Source organism: Ornithorhynchus anatinus, chromosome 1 (assembly GCF_004115215.2).
Source record: "Ornithorhynchus anatinus isolate Pmale09 chromosome 1, mOrnAna1.pri.v4, whole genome shotgun sequence".
Lineage (NCBI taxonomy): Eukaryota > Metazoa > Chordata > Mammalia > Monotremata > Ornithorhynchidae > Ornithorhynchus > Ornithorhynchus anatinus.
This window is the reverse complement of record NC_041728.1, coordinates 164,466,967-164,485,215: the sequence shown is the minus strand read 5'-3', so window position 1 is coordinate 164,485,215 and position 18,249 is coordinate 164,466,967. Positions and strand designations below refer to the sequence as shown.

Genomic DNA, 18,249 nt, shown 5'->3' with positions numbered 1-18,249 from the left:
AGAGCCCCCAGGCCCAGAGTGAGGAGTTTCCGTTTGGAGCGGAGGTCGATGGGCGACCACCGGAGGTGTTCGAGAAGGGGAGTGACAGGCCCGCAGCGTTTCTGCGGGAAGATGAGCCGGGCGGCGGAGCGAAGAACAGACCGGAGCGGGGAGAGTCGGGAGGAAGGGAGATCGGAGAGCAGGCCGACACGGTGGTCTAGCCGGGATACGACGAGAGCCCGTAGCGGTAAGGTAGCCGTCCGGGTGGAGAGGAGAGGGCGGATCTTGGCGATATCGTAGAGGTGAGACCGGCGGGTCTCGGTGACGGATCGGATGCGCGGGGCGAACGAGAGAGACGAGTCAAAGGTGACGCCGGGGTCGCGGGCCCGCGAGACGGGAAGGACGGGGACGTCTGGGAGAGGACCGGGCTCGGGAGGGAAGATGAGGAGCTCGGTCTCCCTCGTGTCGAGTTTTAGGTGGCGGGCGGACATCCAGGCGGAGACGTGAAAAGGAGGGGCCGGACCGTGGCTGCCAGCGCCCAGCCAGGGGCCGCTGGCCTCTCACGTTCCTTGACAGAACGGGGGGGGGGAGAGGGATAACAGGCTGACCTAACGATAATAACGATCATCATCGTGATCCCTGGCTCACGTGGGGCTCACGGTCTCTTTACCTCAGGCCGCCGCACTTTCCCTTCCCTCCCATCGCAGCTCTGCCACCTGTCAGCTGTGTGACTTGGGGCGAGTCACTTCACTTCTCTGTACCTCAGCGGCCTCATCTGTAAAATGGGGATTAACCGTGAGCCTCACGTGGGACGACCCGATGACCCTGGATCTACCCCGGCGCTTAGAACGGTGCTCTGCACGTAGTAAGCGCCTGACAAGTACCGACGTTGTCATTCCTCCCTCTCCCCTCTCCCCTCTCCCCTCTCCTCCTTTTCCCTGCCGGAGGCCGCAGCTCGTGCTGTGAACGGATGTTAGTCAGCCGGTGGTATTTACGGAGCACTCGCTCGGCGCGGAGCACTGTACTAAGCGCTCGGGAGAGGACGAGACAACGATCTAACAGACGCGTTCCCTGCCCACAGTGAGCGGACGGTCTAGAAGGGGAGACGGACACGGACGTAAATAGATAAATTACGGATGCGGACGTGAGGGCTGCGGGGCCGGGAGCGGGAAAGGGGGAAAGACGGTGTCACGGTGACGACCCGGTCGTCTCGATGTGCAGTACTGTCACCCGGGGACGCCCAGGAAACTAGTAATTGTGGTATTCGTTGAGCACGTTTTATGTGCCAGGCACTGTACTGAGCGCCGAGGTAGATACAAGACGATCGGATTGGATTTGGTATTTAAGCGCTCACTTTGGGCCGAGCACTTTTCTAAGCCTGGGGTAGACGCCCTGTAATCGGGTTGTCCCACGTAGGGCTCTCGGCGGCGTGGCTCAGCGGAAGGAGTCCGAGGTCATGGGTTCGAATCCCCACTCCGCCGCTTGTCAGCCGTGTGACTGCGGGCGAGTCCCTTCGCTTCTCCGGGCCTCCGTTCCCCCATCTGTAAAATGGGGAGGAAGACCGTGAGCTTCACGTGGGACGACCTGATGACCCTGTATCTCCCCCAGCGCTTAGAACGGCGCGCTGCACGTAGTAAGTGCTTGGCAGATACCGACAGCATTATTATTGTTATTATTAGCCCCCATTTTCCAGGCGAGGTAACTGAGGCCCAGAGAAGTGAAGCGGCTAGCCCAGGGTCGCACGGCAGACAAGCGGCAGAGCCGGGATTAGAACCCACGGCCTCCGGCTCCCAGGCCCGGGCTCTTTTCACTGAGCCACGCTGCTTACGGTCCTTGTCCCACAGGGCGATCTCAGTCTCAGTCCCCAAGAGGTAACCGAGGCCCAGAGCAGTGAATCGACTTGCCCGACGTCGCCCGGCAGACAAGTGGCGGCGCCGGGATTAGAACCCGGGTCCTTCCGACCGCCGGTCCCGGACTCCAGCCACTCGGTAAAGCCGCCTCTCTGAGTCGCCGTGGTGAAGAAACGCGGCCCAGCCGCGGCTGCCCGGGGACGGGGTAGAAGCGTCGGGACCGGAGGTACTTAGTTACGGACGATAGATTGTAAATTACTTATTTACTGATCAGAATGGTGGTATTTGTTAAGCGCTTACTGCGTGCAGAGCACCGTTCTGAGCGCTTGGAATGGACGATTGGGCAACGGACCGAGACGATCCCCGCCCAACGACGGGCTCACGGTCCGGAAGCGGGGAGGCGGACGACAAAATAAGTAGAAAGGCATCAATAGCCTCAAAATAAAGAAATAAAATGCTAGATAACGCAGATTCCAATCTACCTCGTTTTCCCGAATCGTGTTGCAGCCACACCCCGTCACCCGTTAATAATACCGGTGGTATCTGTTAAGCGCTTACTATGTGCAAAGCACCGTTCTAAGCGCCGGGGCCGGGGGGGGGGGGGGATACAAGGCGATCGGGTCGTCCCACGTGGGGCTCACGGTTTTTAATCCCCATTTTACGGATGAGGGAACTGAGGCCCAGAGAAGGGAAGTGACTTGCCCAAAGTCACACAGCTGACACCCGTTAAGAAAGCTGGAGCCTTGGATTCCGTGGCTGGTGTGAAGGAATACCACCCCGCCACCAACTATAACTTCTTCTACAGGGAAGCAGGGCGGCTCAGTGGGAAGAGCCCGGGCTAGGGAGTCAGAGGTCGTGGGTTCTGATCCCGCCTCTGCCCACTTGTCAGCTGGGTGACTTTGTGGGCGAGTCACTTCACTTCTCGGGGCCTCAGTTCCCTCATCCGGAGAACGGGGGTGAAGACCGGGAGCCCCACGTGGGACGACCCGATGAGCTCGTATCTCCCCCGGCGCTCAGAACGGTGCTTGGCGTGGAGTAAGCGCTTAACAGATGCCATCGTCACGATAAATGGCTTCCGCTCCCCCCTTTCCGGGATGAGGTGGAGCCCCCTTTTTGGGCAACTCTGTCCGTCCTCAGCCGTGCAGATCTGTATTTGTATCGCGCTGAAACCTCCCCTATGCTGCGTTGCTGCGACTTGATTTTTTTTTTGGTCGGACTTGACGTATTCACGTCTGTGCCCCCCTCTGTACCGCAAGCTCGCTGTGGGCCGCGAATCAGTCTCCCGACTCTGTTGTACTGTACCCTCCCAAGCGTTTAGTACAGCGTCTGCACCCGGTAAGCGTAACTTAATGGAAAGAGCACAGGCCCGGGAGTCAGAAGACCTGGGTTCGAATCCCAACTCTGCCACTTGGCAGCTGTGTGACTGTGGGCAAGTCACTTCGCTTCTCTGGGCCTCCCTCATCTGGAAAATGGGGATGAAGACCGTGAGCCTCACGTGGGACGACCTGATGACGCTGTATCTCCCCCAGCGCTTAGAACGGTGCTCTGCACAGAGTAAGCGCTCAACAAATACCAACATTATTATTATTATTATTATTTCCCTCTCGCCGGGGCCCCACAGCCGTTTGGTTCAGGATGAAGTATTTTTAGCGGGCCGCTCCGCTGCCTCTCCCCAGTAGCTCAGGTTACCTGCACGAGGAGATGATGGGCTCGATTTCATTCGCACCCCCGTCTCCCGAGTGCAAGACGACCCGTCCCAGCCGCCGAGAGCGAGTCTTTCCGTTTTCGGGGCCCTAGGGCCGCAGCCTAGGGTTATCGCGTGGCCCGGCGGCGCTCGAAGCTTCCAGCCCCAGAGCACTTCAGCACGTAGCCGTCATTTTATTTATTCATTCGTTCATTCCGTCGTATTTACTGAGCGCTCACTACGTGCGGAGCACTGTGCTAAGCGCTTGGAAAGTACAGTTCGGCAACAGGGACGATCCCTGCCCAACAACGGGCTCGCAGTCTGGAATCGTTTATCCCTTTGCCCTTCCCCCTTCCCAGCCCCAAAGCGCTTATGTTCAGTGTACGTATGCACACGTGAAGCAGCGCGGCTCAGTGGAAAGAGCCCGGGGGTGGGAGTCAGGGGTCGTGGGTTCGAATCCCGGCCCCGCCACTCGTCTGCTGTGTGACTTTGGACAAGTCGCTTCACTTCTCTAGGCCTCGGGTCCCTCGTCTGTAAAATGGGCCTTAGACTGTGAGCCCCGCACGGGGCAACCTGATTACCTCGTATCTGCCCCGGTGCTTAGAACAGTGCTTGGCACACGGTAAGCGCTTAACCAATACCAGCGTCATTATATCTGTCGTTTTATTTATTTGTATTGATGCCTGTCTCCCCACCTCTAACTGGGAGCTCTCTGTGGGCGGGGATTGTCACTGTTTATTGTCGTATTGTACTCTCCCAAGCGCTTAGTACAGAGTTTTGCACACAGTAAGCGATCAATAAATGCAACTGAATGAGTTAATAGGGAGGGACTTAATAGTAGTATTAGTGGTAATAATAATGATGGTATTTGTTGAGCGCTTACTATGTGCCTCGCCCCGTTCCAAGCGCTGGGGTAGATGCGCGGTAATCGGGTTGTCCCCCGTGGGGCTCACGGTCTCCATCCCCATTTTACAGATGAGGTAACTGAGGCACAGAGAGGTTAAGTGGCTTGCCCAAGGTCACCCAGCAGACAAGCGGCAGAGCCGGGATTCGAACCCAAGGTCCTCTGACGCCCAAGCCCGGGCCCTTCCCTCTGAGCCACGCTGCTTCTTGGGCCGCACCGCTTGATATGTACCAAGAGCTTACTGTGTGCCGTGCGCTGTACTAAGCACTGGGGATGAATCGAGATAACTGGGTTGGACACGGTCTCTGTCCCGGTGGGGGTGAAGGGCCACGGAAGGAGTCAGCGGGGCCCCGACCCACCCCCTGCAAAGCCACCTTTTCTTTCCTCTGTTGGGCTGGGGGCTCCCTAGTTCTCTAGACTGTGAGCTCGTCGTGGGCAGGGAATAATAATAATAATAATAATAATAATGTTATTTGGTTAATAATAATAATAATAATAATAATGGTGGTATTTGTTAAGCGCTTACTATGTACAAAGCCACCGTTCTAAGCGCTGAGGTAGATACAGGGTCATCAGGTTGAGGCTCACAGTCTTAATCCCCATTTTACAGATAAGGGAACTGAGGCACAGAGAAGTGAAGCGACTTGCCCACAGTCACCCAGCTGAGAGGGATTCGAACCCGCGAGCTCCGACTCCCAGGCCCGGGCTCCTTCTACTGAGCCACGCTGGTTACCGTCGTATCATCCTCCCCCAAGCGCTTAGTACAGTGCTCTGCCCACAGTAAGGCCTCAGTCCACACCGCTGAATGAATGAATCCCCATTTTACAGATTAGGGAACTGAGAGACGGAGGAGTGAGGTGACCTGCCCGAGGTCACACAGCAGACGTGGGGCGGAGCCGGGATTAATGATGTTGCTGTTCGTTAAGCGCTTACTGTGTGCGCAGCGCCGTTCTAAGCGCTGGGGGAGATACGGGGTCATCGGGTTGGCCCACGCGAGGCTCACGGTCTTCATCCCCATTTTACAGACGAGGTAAAACCCTTCCGACCATGAGCTCCTCAGGGAACGTGTCCGGCTATTGTTGCATTATACTCTCCCGAGCGGTTAGTACAGTGCTCTGGCCACAGTAAGTAATCGATAAATACGAATGAAGACCTGTGCTTGATCATCACGCTGCCTCTCCAAGGATATTTCGAAATCTGGCTTTGCCAGTGGCGCCGTGGGACCCGAATCGAGTCAAGGACCGTCAGTGAACCCTCCCCGCGAGAGGAGGAGGGCGGGATACCATCTGGACACCTTTGTAGCAAGCAGGCTGTTAGGAGGACCTGCCTAGAATGGTGGTGATGATGATAATTATTCTCATGGCATTTGTTAAGCGCTTACTACGTTAGCAAAGCGCCGTTCGAAGCGCCGAGGTGGATACAAGGTAAGGACCGGATCTCTGCCAGATTGACCTTGCCCTCCTCTCTTGCAGTGGGGGGGTCCTCTCCCCTGTACTAAGCGCTGGGGTGGATGCAGGCTATAATGAGGTTGTCCCCCCGTGGGGCTCACGCTCTTCATCCCCACTGTACAGATGAGGTAACTGAGGCCCGGAGAAGTCAAGAGGCCTGCCGAAGGTCACACAGCAGATGAGCGGCGGAGCCGGGATTAGCCAAACTCTGGGATCACAGGGAAGCAGCAAGGCCTGGTGGATAAAGCCGGACCCCGGCTCCGCCGCTCGTCTGCTGTGTGACTTTGGGCAAGTCGCTTCACTTCTCTGGGCCTCAGTTTCCCAACTGCAAAATGGGGCTTGAATACCTAGTCTCCTGCCTACTTAGATAGTGAGCCCCACGTGGGCCAGGGACTGTATTTGGCCCGATTAACTTGTATCTCCCCCGGTACTTGGAACAGCGTTTGACACGTGGTAAATTCTTAACAAATTCCATAATAACACAAAGAAACAGGAGACCTCGGCCTTATTCCTATTTCTGTCACTGGCCCGCTGGATCATCTTGCAAAAATACCTTCATTTTTCTTTGACAGCGTGGCTCAGTGGAAGGAGCCCGGGGGTGGGAGTCAGGGGTCGTGGGTTCGAATCCCGGCCCCGCCGCTCGTCTGCTGTGTGACTTTGGGCAAGTCGCTTCACTTCTCTGGGCCTCAGTTACCTCGTCTGTATAACGGGGATTAACTGGGAGCCTCACGTGGGACAACCTGATTACCCAAATACCAATATTAATATAATTAATTAATATGGGCCCTACTTGTGGGGTGATCTGCTAGTTTTTCCAAAAACAAACCCGAAAAGCTTTATCAGACAAACAGTACGAGCTCTGGGTCGCAGCGGGTGCCGTAGAACTACGGAGTATTGAGCCTTACCTCGTGTCTGTTTCCAAAGCAGTGGAAACTCGTCTTCTCGTGTCACGCTACCGAGTCGTCTCCGACCCACGGCGACTCCATGGCCACATCTCTCCTAGAACGCCCCGCTGTCCATCTGCGATCGTTCCGGTGGTGGATCCGTTGAGCTTTCTCGGTCGAAATACGGAAGTGGTTTACCACCGTCTCCTTCCGCGCGGTCAACTCGAATCTCCGCCCTCGACTCTCTCCCGCGCCGCCGCCGCCGCCCGGCACGGGCGAGTTTTGACTCGTAGCCGACGGCCTTCCAGTCGCCAGCCACTGGCCAAGCCGGGAACGGAACGGACGCGCCTCTGCCTGACTCTCCCTCCCGTAGCCGAGACCGATAGAGGACTGGAAACGCTCCGGGTGCCGTCCTGAGAGGGTAATGGAAACTACGCTCCCGAAATGCTGAAAACCGAGGCATCTCAAATGTGACCACGTGCTGCCTGGAGAAAAAAAAATAAACTCAGTGAGATTTAGAAATAAATAAGCGTGGTACGCAATGGAGAAGGCCGGGGACTTCCTTTCAAGTCCAGTGCTTTGTGAGAATTTTATAAATTTTGGAGACTGTTTCCATCGAAGGAAACATTTTCTCCACCAAAAATCTCTCACCGTATTAAGAGAAGCGGCGTGGCTCAGTGGAAAGAGCACGGGCTTTGGAGTCAGAGGTCATGAGTTTGAATCCCAGCTCTGCCACTTGTCAGCCGTGTGACTGTGGGCGAGTCACTTAACTTCTCTGGGCCTCAGTTCCCTCATCTGTAAATTGGGGATGAAGACTGTGAGCCCCACGTGGGACATCCTGGTTCCCCCGTGTCCACCCCGGCGCTTAGAACGGTGCTCGGCACATAGTAAGCGCTTAACGAATACCAACATTATCATTATTATTACAAGGTATCAGCGCCGCCAGGCTAACTCTTCGGAGATCGACGTTTAAAAACGTTCTGATCATTTGTACACACGCGTGTAATCCTTGTGAGCTATGTTTGGAAGCACTGGCTATTAAAAGCCTTCGGCGGCGTGTCACCTCTCGGGGGGGGGAATTCAGATCTTCTGTCCCCGCTGTGGCCGCCGGTTCCGGAGAAGGAAGGTCATGGAGTCAGAATCGCTTTCTGTCGATCTTCTCGCTTCTCCCCCCGTGAAGGTGACGGGGGAGGCTTCCGCTCTGAGGTCCCTGAATGAGACGTTGAACAGGTGATGATGGTGGTATTGGTTAAGCGTTTACTCTGTGCCAAGCGCGGTTCTAAGCTCCGAGCACTGTTCTCAGCGCCGAGCACTGGGCCGGCGGGCGGAGGTTCTGCTTCGTTGGGGTGGGATAAGGGAGAGGAAGAGACAAATCCGCTCCGAGAGCTTCCCGTCAGCAAATTCAATCTCCCAGTTTTTCAAGAGGTGCTGTAATGCAGTTCAGGAGGCCCAGGACACATTCTGGGCTTCCGGGACACCTCAAGAAAAAAATATATATTATATATTTCCATATATAATAATAATGAGGGCATTTGTTAAGCACTTACTATGTGCAAAGCACTGTTCTAAGCACTGGGGAGGTTGCAAGGTGATCGGGTTGTCCCACGTGGGCTCACAGTCTTAATCCCGACTCTGCCCCTTGTCAGCTGTGCGACTGGGGGCCTTGACTCTATTTATCGCCATCGTTCTCGTCCGTCCGTCTCCCCCGATCAGACCGTGAGCCCGTCCAACGGCGGGGACCGTCTCTATCTGTTGCCGACTCGTTCATTCCAAGCGCTTAGTACAGTGCTCTGCACATAGTAAGCGCTCAATAAATACTATTGAATGAATGAATGAAAGTCACTTGACTTCTCTGTGCCTCAGTACCCTCATCTGTAAAATGGGGATGAAGACTGTGAGCCTCACGTGGGGCAACCTCATTCCCTTGTATCTACCCCAGTGCTTAGAACAGTGCTCTGCACATAGTAAGCGCTTAACAGATACCAACGTTATTATCATTATCATTATTACTATTAATAATAACAATCCCCATTTTACACTCGAGGGAACTGAGGCCCAGAGAAGTGAAGTGACTTGCCCAAAGTCACACAGCTGACAGGCAGCCGAGCCGGGATTTGAACCTATGACCTCTGCCTCCCCAGTCCGTGCTCTTTCCGCTAAGCCACGCTGCTTCTTCTGTTCATTAGCCCTACCACCAGAGGAGTGTGTGTGTCTTGTTTATAGTATTTATTAACTACGGAACAGGCACCTTACTAAGCGCTCATTCACTCGTATTTATTGAGCCCTTACTGTGTGCAGAGCACTGTACTAAGCGCTTAGCTATAAGCTAATCAGGTTGGACAAAGCCCAAGCCCCACATGGGAGAGTCTTCGTCCCCCCTCTGCCGATGAGGTAATGAAGATACAGAGAAGCGAAAGGACTTGCCCCAGGTCACACAACAGGTGAATGGTGGAGCTGGGATTAGAACCCAGGTCCTTCTGCCTCAGAGCCCGGGCCTGGGCTCTATCCACCAGGCCACGCCGCTCCTCGTGGTCTTCCGCCATATCCAGAGAGGATTTTCTAATACCCCGCCCCTCACCTCTCCTCAGCTAAGCCCCCTTTTCCCCCCTTTCCCTCTGCTCCTCCCCCCCTCCCTTCCCCTCCCCCCAGCCCTGTGCTCGTCCGCTCAACTGTATATATTTTCATTACCCTATTTATTTTGTTAACGAGATGCACATCACCTCGATTCTGTTTATTTGCTATTGTTTTAATGAGACGTTCATCCCCTCGATTCTGTTTATCGCCATCGTTCTCGTCTGCCCGTCTCCCCCGATTAGACCGTGAGCCCGTCAGAGGGCAGGGACCGTCTCCATCTGTTACCCGTTTGTCCATTCCCAGCGCTTAGTACGGCGCTCTGCACGTAGTAAGCGCTCAATAAATACGATTGAATGAATGAATGAATGAATTTTCTAATGGTGGTATTTCTGAATCAAAGCTCTTGATAAGTGGGCAATTGTGATTCAAAAATATGTTCAATACGCTCAGTTCTGCCCCTCTCAGGGTCGCACCTGGAGACTTTCCAGTCCTCTACCAGTCTCGCCTACGGAGGGAAGGTCAAGCAGAGATGTATCCATTCCATTAAAAATAATAAGGGGTATTTGTTAAGCACTGTACTAAGCACTGGGATGGACAGAAGCGAATCGGGTTGGACACAGTCCCTTCCCCCCCCTGGGGCTCCCAGTCTCGTTCCTCATTTTACAGATGAGGCAGCCGAGATCCAGGGAAGCGACTCGCCCAGGGTCACACAACAGACGAGCGACGGAGCCGGGATTAGAACCCCGGACCTTCTGGCTCCCGGGTCCGGACTCTATCCATTAGGCCACGCTGCTTCTCATTCCCAGCTTGGGCAGCGGCTGGCCGTCTCCTCCAAGCCAAAACTCCCCCGCGCTGGGCAGCAGCGGCCCGGGAGAGAGTCGAGGGCGGAGATTCAAGTTTACTGCACCAAAGAAGGCGACGGTCAACCGCTCGCGTATTTTGACCAAGAAAACGCTCCGCATCCACTTCCGGAACGATGTGGCGTTCTGGGAGAGATGTGGCCTTGGAGTCGCTGCGGGTCAGAAATGACTCGACGGCGTAAGACGAGACCAGACGGTCATTTCTGCCGGAATACGTGTTTCTGCTACGCGTGTTGGGCCGAACACGGTGGCAGAATTAGGCAACGTCCTTCCAACACCACGCTTCTGTCCGGACTGACCGTGACGTGGCACCAAGAGGAACGGATAACCTCCCACGCGTGACGTCGGACACGTTATAACGTGGGCCTTTCTGGTGGCCGGATTCGTCAGGGAAGCGGTGTGGCCCCGTGGTTAGAGCGCAGGCCTGGGAGTCAGAAGGACTTGGTTTCTCATCCCGGCTCTGCCACCTCTTTGCTGTGTGACCTCGGGCAAGTCGCTTCACTTCTCTATGCCTTGGTTACCCCGTCTGTAAAATAGGGATTAAGACCCTAAGCCCCGTGAGGGACGTGGACCGTGTCCAACCTGATTAATTTGTATTAATACGGTGCCTGCCACGCAGTAAGCTCTTAACCAAGACCGTTTAAAAACACGCACGCCCCCTCACCTCACAGGAGAATGGTGTCTACCTGATTTTCTTCGCTCTCACGCCCAACAAAAAATGCATTTTCCAGACTTTTTCCTCCTTCAAGAAAAAGGTATCGGCTGGGAGATTTTCGAGCCACTTCCCCCTTGGAGGCCCGTTCTCCATTCTTAGTCGGGCCCCACTGAGTGATTTCCCGAACGGCGGTTTTCTCTTGGCCACACTGTCTTTCCCCTTCGGTTCCTATAAGGTGAAGCGGCGGTAGGAATCTGGGGCCAGCACACGGCGTCGCTACGGGTCGGAGACGACTCGACGGCGTAAGACAAGACTCTCCCCGCCGAGGACAGGTTTATTCCAGACCCTCCAGGGTGTCACCTCACACCCGCAGAAACCTCGCAGAGCTTTCCGGTGATTTCGGGCCGGATTGGGAATCGGGCCCCATTTAAAGGAAGCGGACGACCATTGATTTTCATGAGGGAATTTGGACCTGACTTTGACCCCTGCCACCCGCAGAGTCGAGCGCAAGCTGGAAACCTTGGAGATTCAGTTCGGGGACCTGGATCGTGCCAAGGAAAACCTGACTCATAAATTTAAGCTTCACGGCGAGACCCTGAGGAGACGGGCGGCCCAGGACGAGATGTGGGTCGCGGTGCTGGACGATAGGTGAGGTCGCGGGAGAAACAGAAGTAGCTTTACCGCCCTCAGGAACCAGATCCGGGGCTTCGTCCGTCGATCGGTCAGTGGTATTTAAGCTCGTCGTGGGCGGGGAAGGCGGTCACCCACCTCTGTTGCTCTGTACTCTCAGTCATTCATTCAATAGTATTAATTGAGCGCTTACTATGTGCAGAGCACCGTACTAAGCGCTTGGAATGTACAAATCGCCAACAGATAGAGACCATCCCTGCCCAGTGACGCGCTCACGGTCTAATCGGGGGAGACGGGCAGACGAGAACGATGGCGATAAACAGAGTCGAGGGGAAGAACGTCTCGTAAAAACTGTGGCAAATAAATAGAATCGGGGTGATGTACATCTCATTAAACGAAATAAATAGGGTGATGAAGATATATACGGTCGAGCGGACGAGTACAGTGCCGAGGGAGTGGGACGGGAGAGGGGGAGGAGGAGAGGGAAACGGGGGAGGAGAGGGTTCAGCTGCGGAGAGGTGAAGGGGGGGGTAGAGGGAGCAGAGGGAAAAAGGGGGGAGCTCAGTCTGGGAAGGCCTCTCGGAGGAGGTGAGCTTTAAGTAGGGATTTGAAGAGGGGAAGAGAATCAGATTGACGGAGGTGAGGAGGGAGGGCGTTCCGGGACCGCGGGGGGACGCGGCCCGGGGGTCGACGGCGGGACGGGCGAGCCCGGGGGACGGCGAGGAGGAGGGCGGCGGAGGAGCGCAGCGTGCGGGCTGGACGGTAGAAAGAGAGGAGGGAGGAGAGGCAGGAAGGGGCGAAGTGACGGAGAGCCTCGAAGCCCAGAGTGAGGAGTTTCTGTTTGGAGCGGAGGTCGATAGGCGACCACCGGAGGTGTTCAAGAAGGGGAGTGACAGGCCCGGAGCGTTTCTGCGGGAAGATGAGCCGGGCGGCGGAGCGAAGAATAGACCGGAGCGGGGCGAGAGAGGAGGAAGGGAGGTCAGAGAGAAGGCCGACACGGTAGTGTAGCCGGGATATTACGTTCATCGATTGAATGTGTGTAGAGCTCTGTGCTAAGCGCTTGGGAACATAGAGCTCATCTCTAGACCGTGAGCTTGTTGTGGGCAGGGAATTTGTCGTTGTGCTGTCCCAACTGCCTTGGACAGTGCTTTGCACACAGTAAACTCTCAATAAATCAGATGGAATGAATGGAGAGAATACAATAGAATTGGAAATAATAATAATAATGATGATGATGTCATTTGTTAAGCGCTTACTACGTGCAAAGCACTGTTCTAAGCGCTGGGAAGGATACAAGGTGATCAGGTTGTCCCACGAGGGGTTCACAGTCTTAATCCCCATTTTAGGGTTGAGGGAACTGAGGCCCAGAGAATAATAATGTTGGTATTTGTTAAGCGCTTACTATGTGCAGAACACTGTTCTAAGCGCTGGGGTAGATACAGGGTCATCAGGTTGTCCCACGTGAGGCTCACAATTAATCTCCATTTTACAGATGAGGGAACTGAGGCACAGAGAAGTTAAGTGACTTGCCCACAGTCACACAGCTAAGTGGCAGAGCTGGGATTCGAACTCTTGACCCCTGGCTCCGAAGCCCGTGCTCTTTCCACTGAGTCACGCTGCTTCTCTCGTGAGAAGTGAAGTGATTTGCCCAAAGTCACACAGCTGACAAGCGGCGGAGGCAGGATTAGAACCCATGACCTCTTAGTCCCCAGCCCGGGCTCTTTCCACTGAGCCGCGATCCCCGCCAACAGGGAGCTCACAACCCAGCCGTCCTTCCCAATTTTGCTCCAAAAGAGGTCCCACTTTTTTTTATAGTATTTGTTAAACACTTATTCTGTGCCAAGCACGGTACTAAGCGCTGGGTTAGATAATGATAATAATAGTATTTATTAAGCACTCGCTATATGTCAGGGACCGTTCTAAGCGCTGGGGTAGATAATAATGCTAATAATAATGTTGGTATTTGTTAAGCGCTTGCTATGTGCAGAGCGCTGTTCTAAGCGCTGGGGTAGATAATAATACGAATAATAATGTTGGTATTTGTTAAGCGCTTACTATGTGCAGAGCGCTGTTCTAAGCGCTGGGGTAGATACAGGGTTGGTATTTGTTAAGCGCTTGCTACGTGCAGAGCGCTGTTCTCAGCGCTGGGGTAGATATAGGGTAATCAGGTTGTCCCACGTGAGGCTCACAGTTAATCCCCATTTGACAGATGAGGGAGCTGAGGCCCAGAGAAGGGAAGTGACTTGCCCACAGTCACACAGCTGACAAGTGGCAGAGCTGGGATTCGAACTCATGACCTCTGCCTCCCAAGCCCGTGCTCTTTCCACCGAGCCACGCCGCACAGTCCCTGTTGCACATGGGGCTCATAGTTTCAATCCCCATTTACCAGATGACGAAACTGAGGCACAGAGTCGCACACAGCAAACGAGCGGCGGAGACGGCGGCGGAACCCAGGTCCTGCTGACTCCCGGACCTGTGCTCTCTCCGCTAGGCCACGCTGCCTCTCGCCTTTTACCTTCCCTGAGTTAACTGAGGGCAGAACAATCCCTTTCTCCACTTGCCCCTTCTTAAAGTAAGCTTTGCCGCCACTGAGTGAGGCGGCTCAACGGCTCCTTTGACGTCGTAAGAGAGGGCGCCTTTCTCAAGTCGTCTCGACGCCCATCCGGCCGCCCGTCTCTCGGAACGAGTCCCGTCTCTCAAAGTCTTCTCCTTTTCAGGCTCGCAGCCCTGGAGCTGAACGTCTTGTACGGCTACGTCGTCGAGCTGTTTCACTACTTGCATTCCCAGGTGCTGGAGAAGGTCCCCGACCTGAGGGAGTCTCTTCCCACCTTCACCTCCATCCTCAGGCGCAAAGACAAGAACAGACGGATTGGCGACGTCTGGGAGTCGGTGCTGGAGGTCCTCGGGTGGCAGGAGGGACACGTTCGAGCTCTCTGCGCCTTCTTCGTCGCTCGCGGCCGCGAGGCCCGATACTGTCGCCCTAGTCGGAGGCTGTTGGCCGCGAGCGAGGTTACCGCCGTGATGACCGATGGGATAAAAAACCCACTTCTGCGAGAAAGTTTGCTCAGAGCCGTTCAAACTATAGAGAAGGGGAGAACGACCGGGGCCCCTATGTAGCAAAAGAGATCCCTAAAACCCGTGGTATCCGGAGCCCCAGTTTACCCTACCCGTTTGATAGGTTGGGGATCGTGCGTGTGTGTGTCCCCGTCTGTGTATTTTCCACCTTGCATCCGTCTCATACTGATAATAATAGTATCGGTATCTGTTAGGCGCTTACTGTGTGCCAGGCGCCGTCTGAAGCACTGGGGCGGATTCAGGCAAATGGAGTTGGACCCAGTCCGTGTCCCCTATGGGGCCCACAGGCTCCATCCCCGTTTTGCAGATGAGGGAACTGAGGCACAGAGAAGTGAAGGGATTTCCGCCGTCACCCGGCTCACGGCAGCACGAGTGACGGAACGGGGATTAGAACCCGTGACCTTCTGATTCCCAGGCCTCTGCTCTTCCCGCTGGGCTACGCTGCTTCTCGTATCTACCTGTATCTATGGACCTCATCTATCTCCCCTCCGGCCTCTTGCCCGTGTCCCGAACGCCTTCCCTCCTCATATCTGGCAGACGATGACTCTCCCCCCGCCCATCAAAACCTTATTGAAGGCCCACCTCCTCCAAGAGGCCTTCCCTGATTAAGCCCTCCTTTCCTCTTCTCCCCCTCCCTCCTGCCTCACCCTGACTCGCTCCCTTTCTTCATCCCCTCTCCCGACCCCTCAGCGCTCTGTCCGGATCGGGAATCGATCTATTTATAGTCACGTCTGCCTCCCGCTCTAGACTGTAAGCTCGCTGTGGGCAGAGAATTTGTCTGTTGTATGGTGATTTGGGGCTTTCCAAGCGCTCAGTATGGTGCTCTGCACACAGTAGGCGCTCAATAAATACGATTGACTGCCTGACTGACTATTTAGACCAACAAGCAAACTTTGGCACACATTTACCTTTTGAAATAACACGCACGTGTCTGGAGTGCAAGATAGATCCCACCGTAGAAGCAGCACAGAAGAAGCTTGGCCTAGTGGCTAGAGCCCGGGCCTGGGAGTCGGAAGGTCATGGGTTCTAATTCCGGCTCTGCCCTTTGTCTGCTGGGTGACCTCGGGCCAGTCACTTCACCTCTCTGGGCCTCAGTTCCCCCATCTGCAAAATGGAGATTAAGACTGTGATCCCCCCGTGGGACAGGGACAGTGTCCAATCCCATTACCTTGACTCTACCCCAGCGCCGAGAACGGGGCCCGGCACGTAGTAAGTGCTTAACCAATACCGTCATCATTATTATCATCACAGACGCCGTCTTGAGACGCCGGTCAGGATTCTCGTTCCCACGGTTTTGCAGCCGTCGGAGCACAACCCTCGTTTCCTCATCTAAAGCCTTTCGGTCCGGCCTGCCAGCTTCGTTCGAGCCGGGTCGCCACCGAGATCTGAGAGCGGCTGGGGCTGAAGAGCTGGAAAGATTCTAAAAGTCCGTAAAGCCCACGTGCCTCTCCCTCATTTCCTCTTCTCCCACTTCCTTCTGTGTCATCCTTGCAACTTGGATTTGCAACTCCCTCTATTCACCCTTCCCTCACCCCCACGGCACTGACGTCCGTTATCCGGAATTTATCCGTAGAGAAGCAGCGTAGCTTAGTGGCTCGAGCACGGGCCTGGGAGTCAGAGGACCTGAGTTCCGATCCCAGCTCCGCCACTTGTCCGCTGTGTGACCTTGGGCAAGTCTCTTCGCATTCTGGGCCTCAGTTTCCCCATCTGTAAAAGGGGGAATTAAGACGGTGAGCCCCACGTGGGCTAGGGACTGTCTCCAACCTGGGGAAGCAGCACGGCATAAAGGACAGCGCACGGGGCTGGGAGTCATCAGTTCTAATTCCAGCTCCTCTACTTGCCTGCAAGTTGTTTCACTTCTCTGTGCCTCAGTTGCCTCATCTGGAAAATGGGGAGTGAGACTTTGAGCCCCACGTGGGACAGGGACCGAAACCAACTTGATTTGCTTGTATCCACTCCAGGGCTTAGTACACGTACCACATAGCAAGCGCTTAACAGACGCCATCATAATTATTATTAGCTTGTCTCTATCCCAGCACTTAATTCAGTGCCTGGCACATAGTAAATTCATTCATTCATTCGATCGTATTTATTGAGTGCTTACTCTGTGCAGAGCGCTGTACGAAGCGCTTGGAATGTACAATTCAGCAGCAGAGAGAGACAGTCCCCGCCCAACAACAGGCTCACAGTCTTAAAGGGGGAGACAGACAACAAAACAAAACAAGTAGTCAGGCGTCAGTACCATCAAAATAGATAAATAGAAACATAGATATATACGTCATTAATAAAATAGCTTAATAAATATATACAAATATACACAAGTGCTGTGGGGAGGGGATGGGGAAGAGCAGAGGGAGGGAGTCGGGGCGATGGGGAGGGGAGGAGGAGCAGAGACAAAGGGAGGGCTCAGTCTGGGAAGGCCTCCTGGAGGAGGGGAGCTCTCGGTAGGGCTTGGAAAGGGGAAAGAGAGCTGGTTTGGCAGATGTGAAGTGGGAGGGCGTTCCGGGCCAGAGGGAGAACGTGGGAATGAGGCCCAGCGAGGAGGTGAGCGGCGGCGGAGGAGCGGAGCGTGCGGGCTGGGATGGAGAAGGAGAGAAGGGAGGTGAGGTAGGAGGGGGCGGGAGGAAGGGCAGCTCTGAAGCCAAGAGTGAGCAGTTTTCGCTTCATGCGAAGGTCGATAGGCAACCACTGGAAGTTTTTGAGGAAGGGAGTGACATGCCCGGTGCTTAACAAATGCCACAATTACTAGTATTATTATTTGTTTATATTAATGTCTGCCTCTCCCTCTAGACTGTAAAGAAGTTCATTATGGGCAGAGAATGTGTCTACCAACTCTGTTATGTCATACTCTCCCGTGCACTTAGTACCGTGCACGCAGTCAGTGCTCAATGAATATGATTGATTGATTGATCATGAGAAGCAGCGTGGCTCAGGGGAAAGAGCACGGGCTTTGGAGTCAGAGGTCACGGGTTCAAATCCCAGCTCGGCCACTTGTCAGCTGTGTGACTTTGGGCAAGCCACCTCACTTCTCGGTGCCTCAGTTCCCTCATCTGTAAAATGGGGATGAAGACTGTGAGCCCCACGTGGGACAACCAGATTCCCCTGTGTCTACCCCAGCGCTTAGAACAGTGCTCGGCACATAGTAAGCGCTTGACAGATACCAACGTTATTATGATCTCCCCAGCTGTATTCCACTTATCCCACCCCCTGAAAAAAGTCTAGTCGCAAGGAAGCAGCATGGCCTGATGGAAAGAGTACGGGCCTGTGAGTCAAAAGACCCGGTTTCTAATCCCGGGTCTGCCACATGTTTGCTGTTCTTGTTTTTGGACGTCGCTTTATTCATTCATTCAATAGTATTTATCGAGCGCTTACTACGTGCAGAGCACCGTACTGAGCGACTGGAATGTACAATTCGGCAACGGATAGAGGCGATCCCTGCTCATCGACGGGCTCACAGTCTAATCGGGGGAGACAGACGGAGAAAAACAATAGCAATAAATAGAATCAAGGGGATGGACATCTCATTCTGCCTCAGTTACCCGATCTGTAAAATGAGGATTAAGGCCGTGAGCCCCATGTGGGACAGAGACTCTTTCCAACCTGATGACCTTGTGTCTACCGCAGCGCTTAGAAGAGTGCGTGGCTCATAGTAAGCGCTTACTAAATACCACAGTTATTAATAGTGGTCGTAGTGATAGTATTTACA

At 54.5% G+C, this 18,249-nt stretch overlaps 1 protein-coding gene and 1 long non-coding RNA gene across 2 annotated transcripts; both read left to right on the top strand.

The window, feature by feature from the left end:
* Positions 1 to 1,866: 1,866 nt before the first annotated feature.
* Positions 1,867 to 7,005, top strand: LOC114809594. Its single transcript, XR_003757374.2, has 3 exons — positions 1,867 to 2,055; positions 5,443 to 5,841; positions 6,790 to 7,005. It is a non-coding gene; the product is annotated as an uncharacterized LOC114809594 (long non-coding RNA).
* A 4,299-nt stretch (positions 7,006 to 11,304) lies between these two features.
* SMCO1 (single-pass membrane protein with coiled-coil domains 1) lies at positions 11,305 to 14,773 on the top strand (the record flags this gene model as incomplete). The annotated part of the gene is made up of 2 exons (XM_029062923.2): positions 11,305 to 11,486; positions 14,186 to 14,773. Coding segments are annotated over 2 exons (582 nt in total), but the record flags the coding sequence as incomplete, so codon positions are not given.
* Positions 14,774 to 18,249: the final 3,476 nt, after the last annotated feature.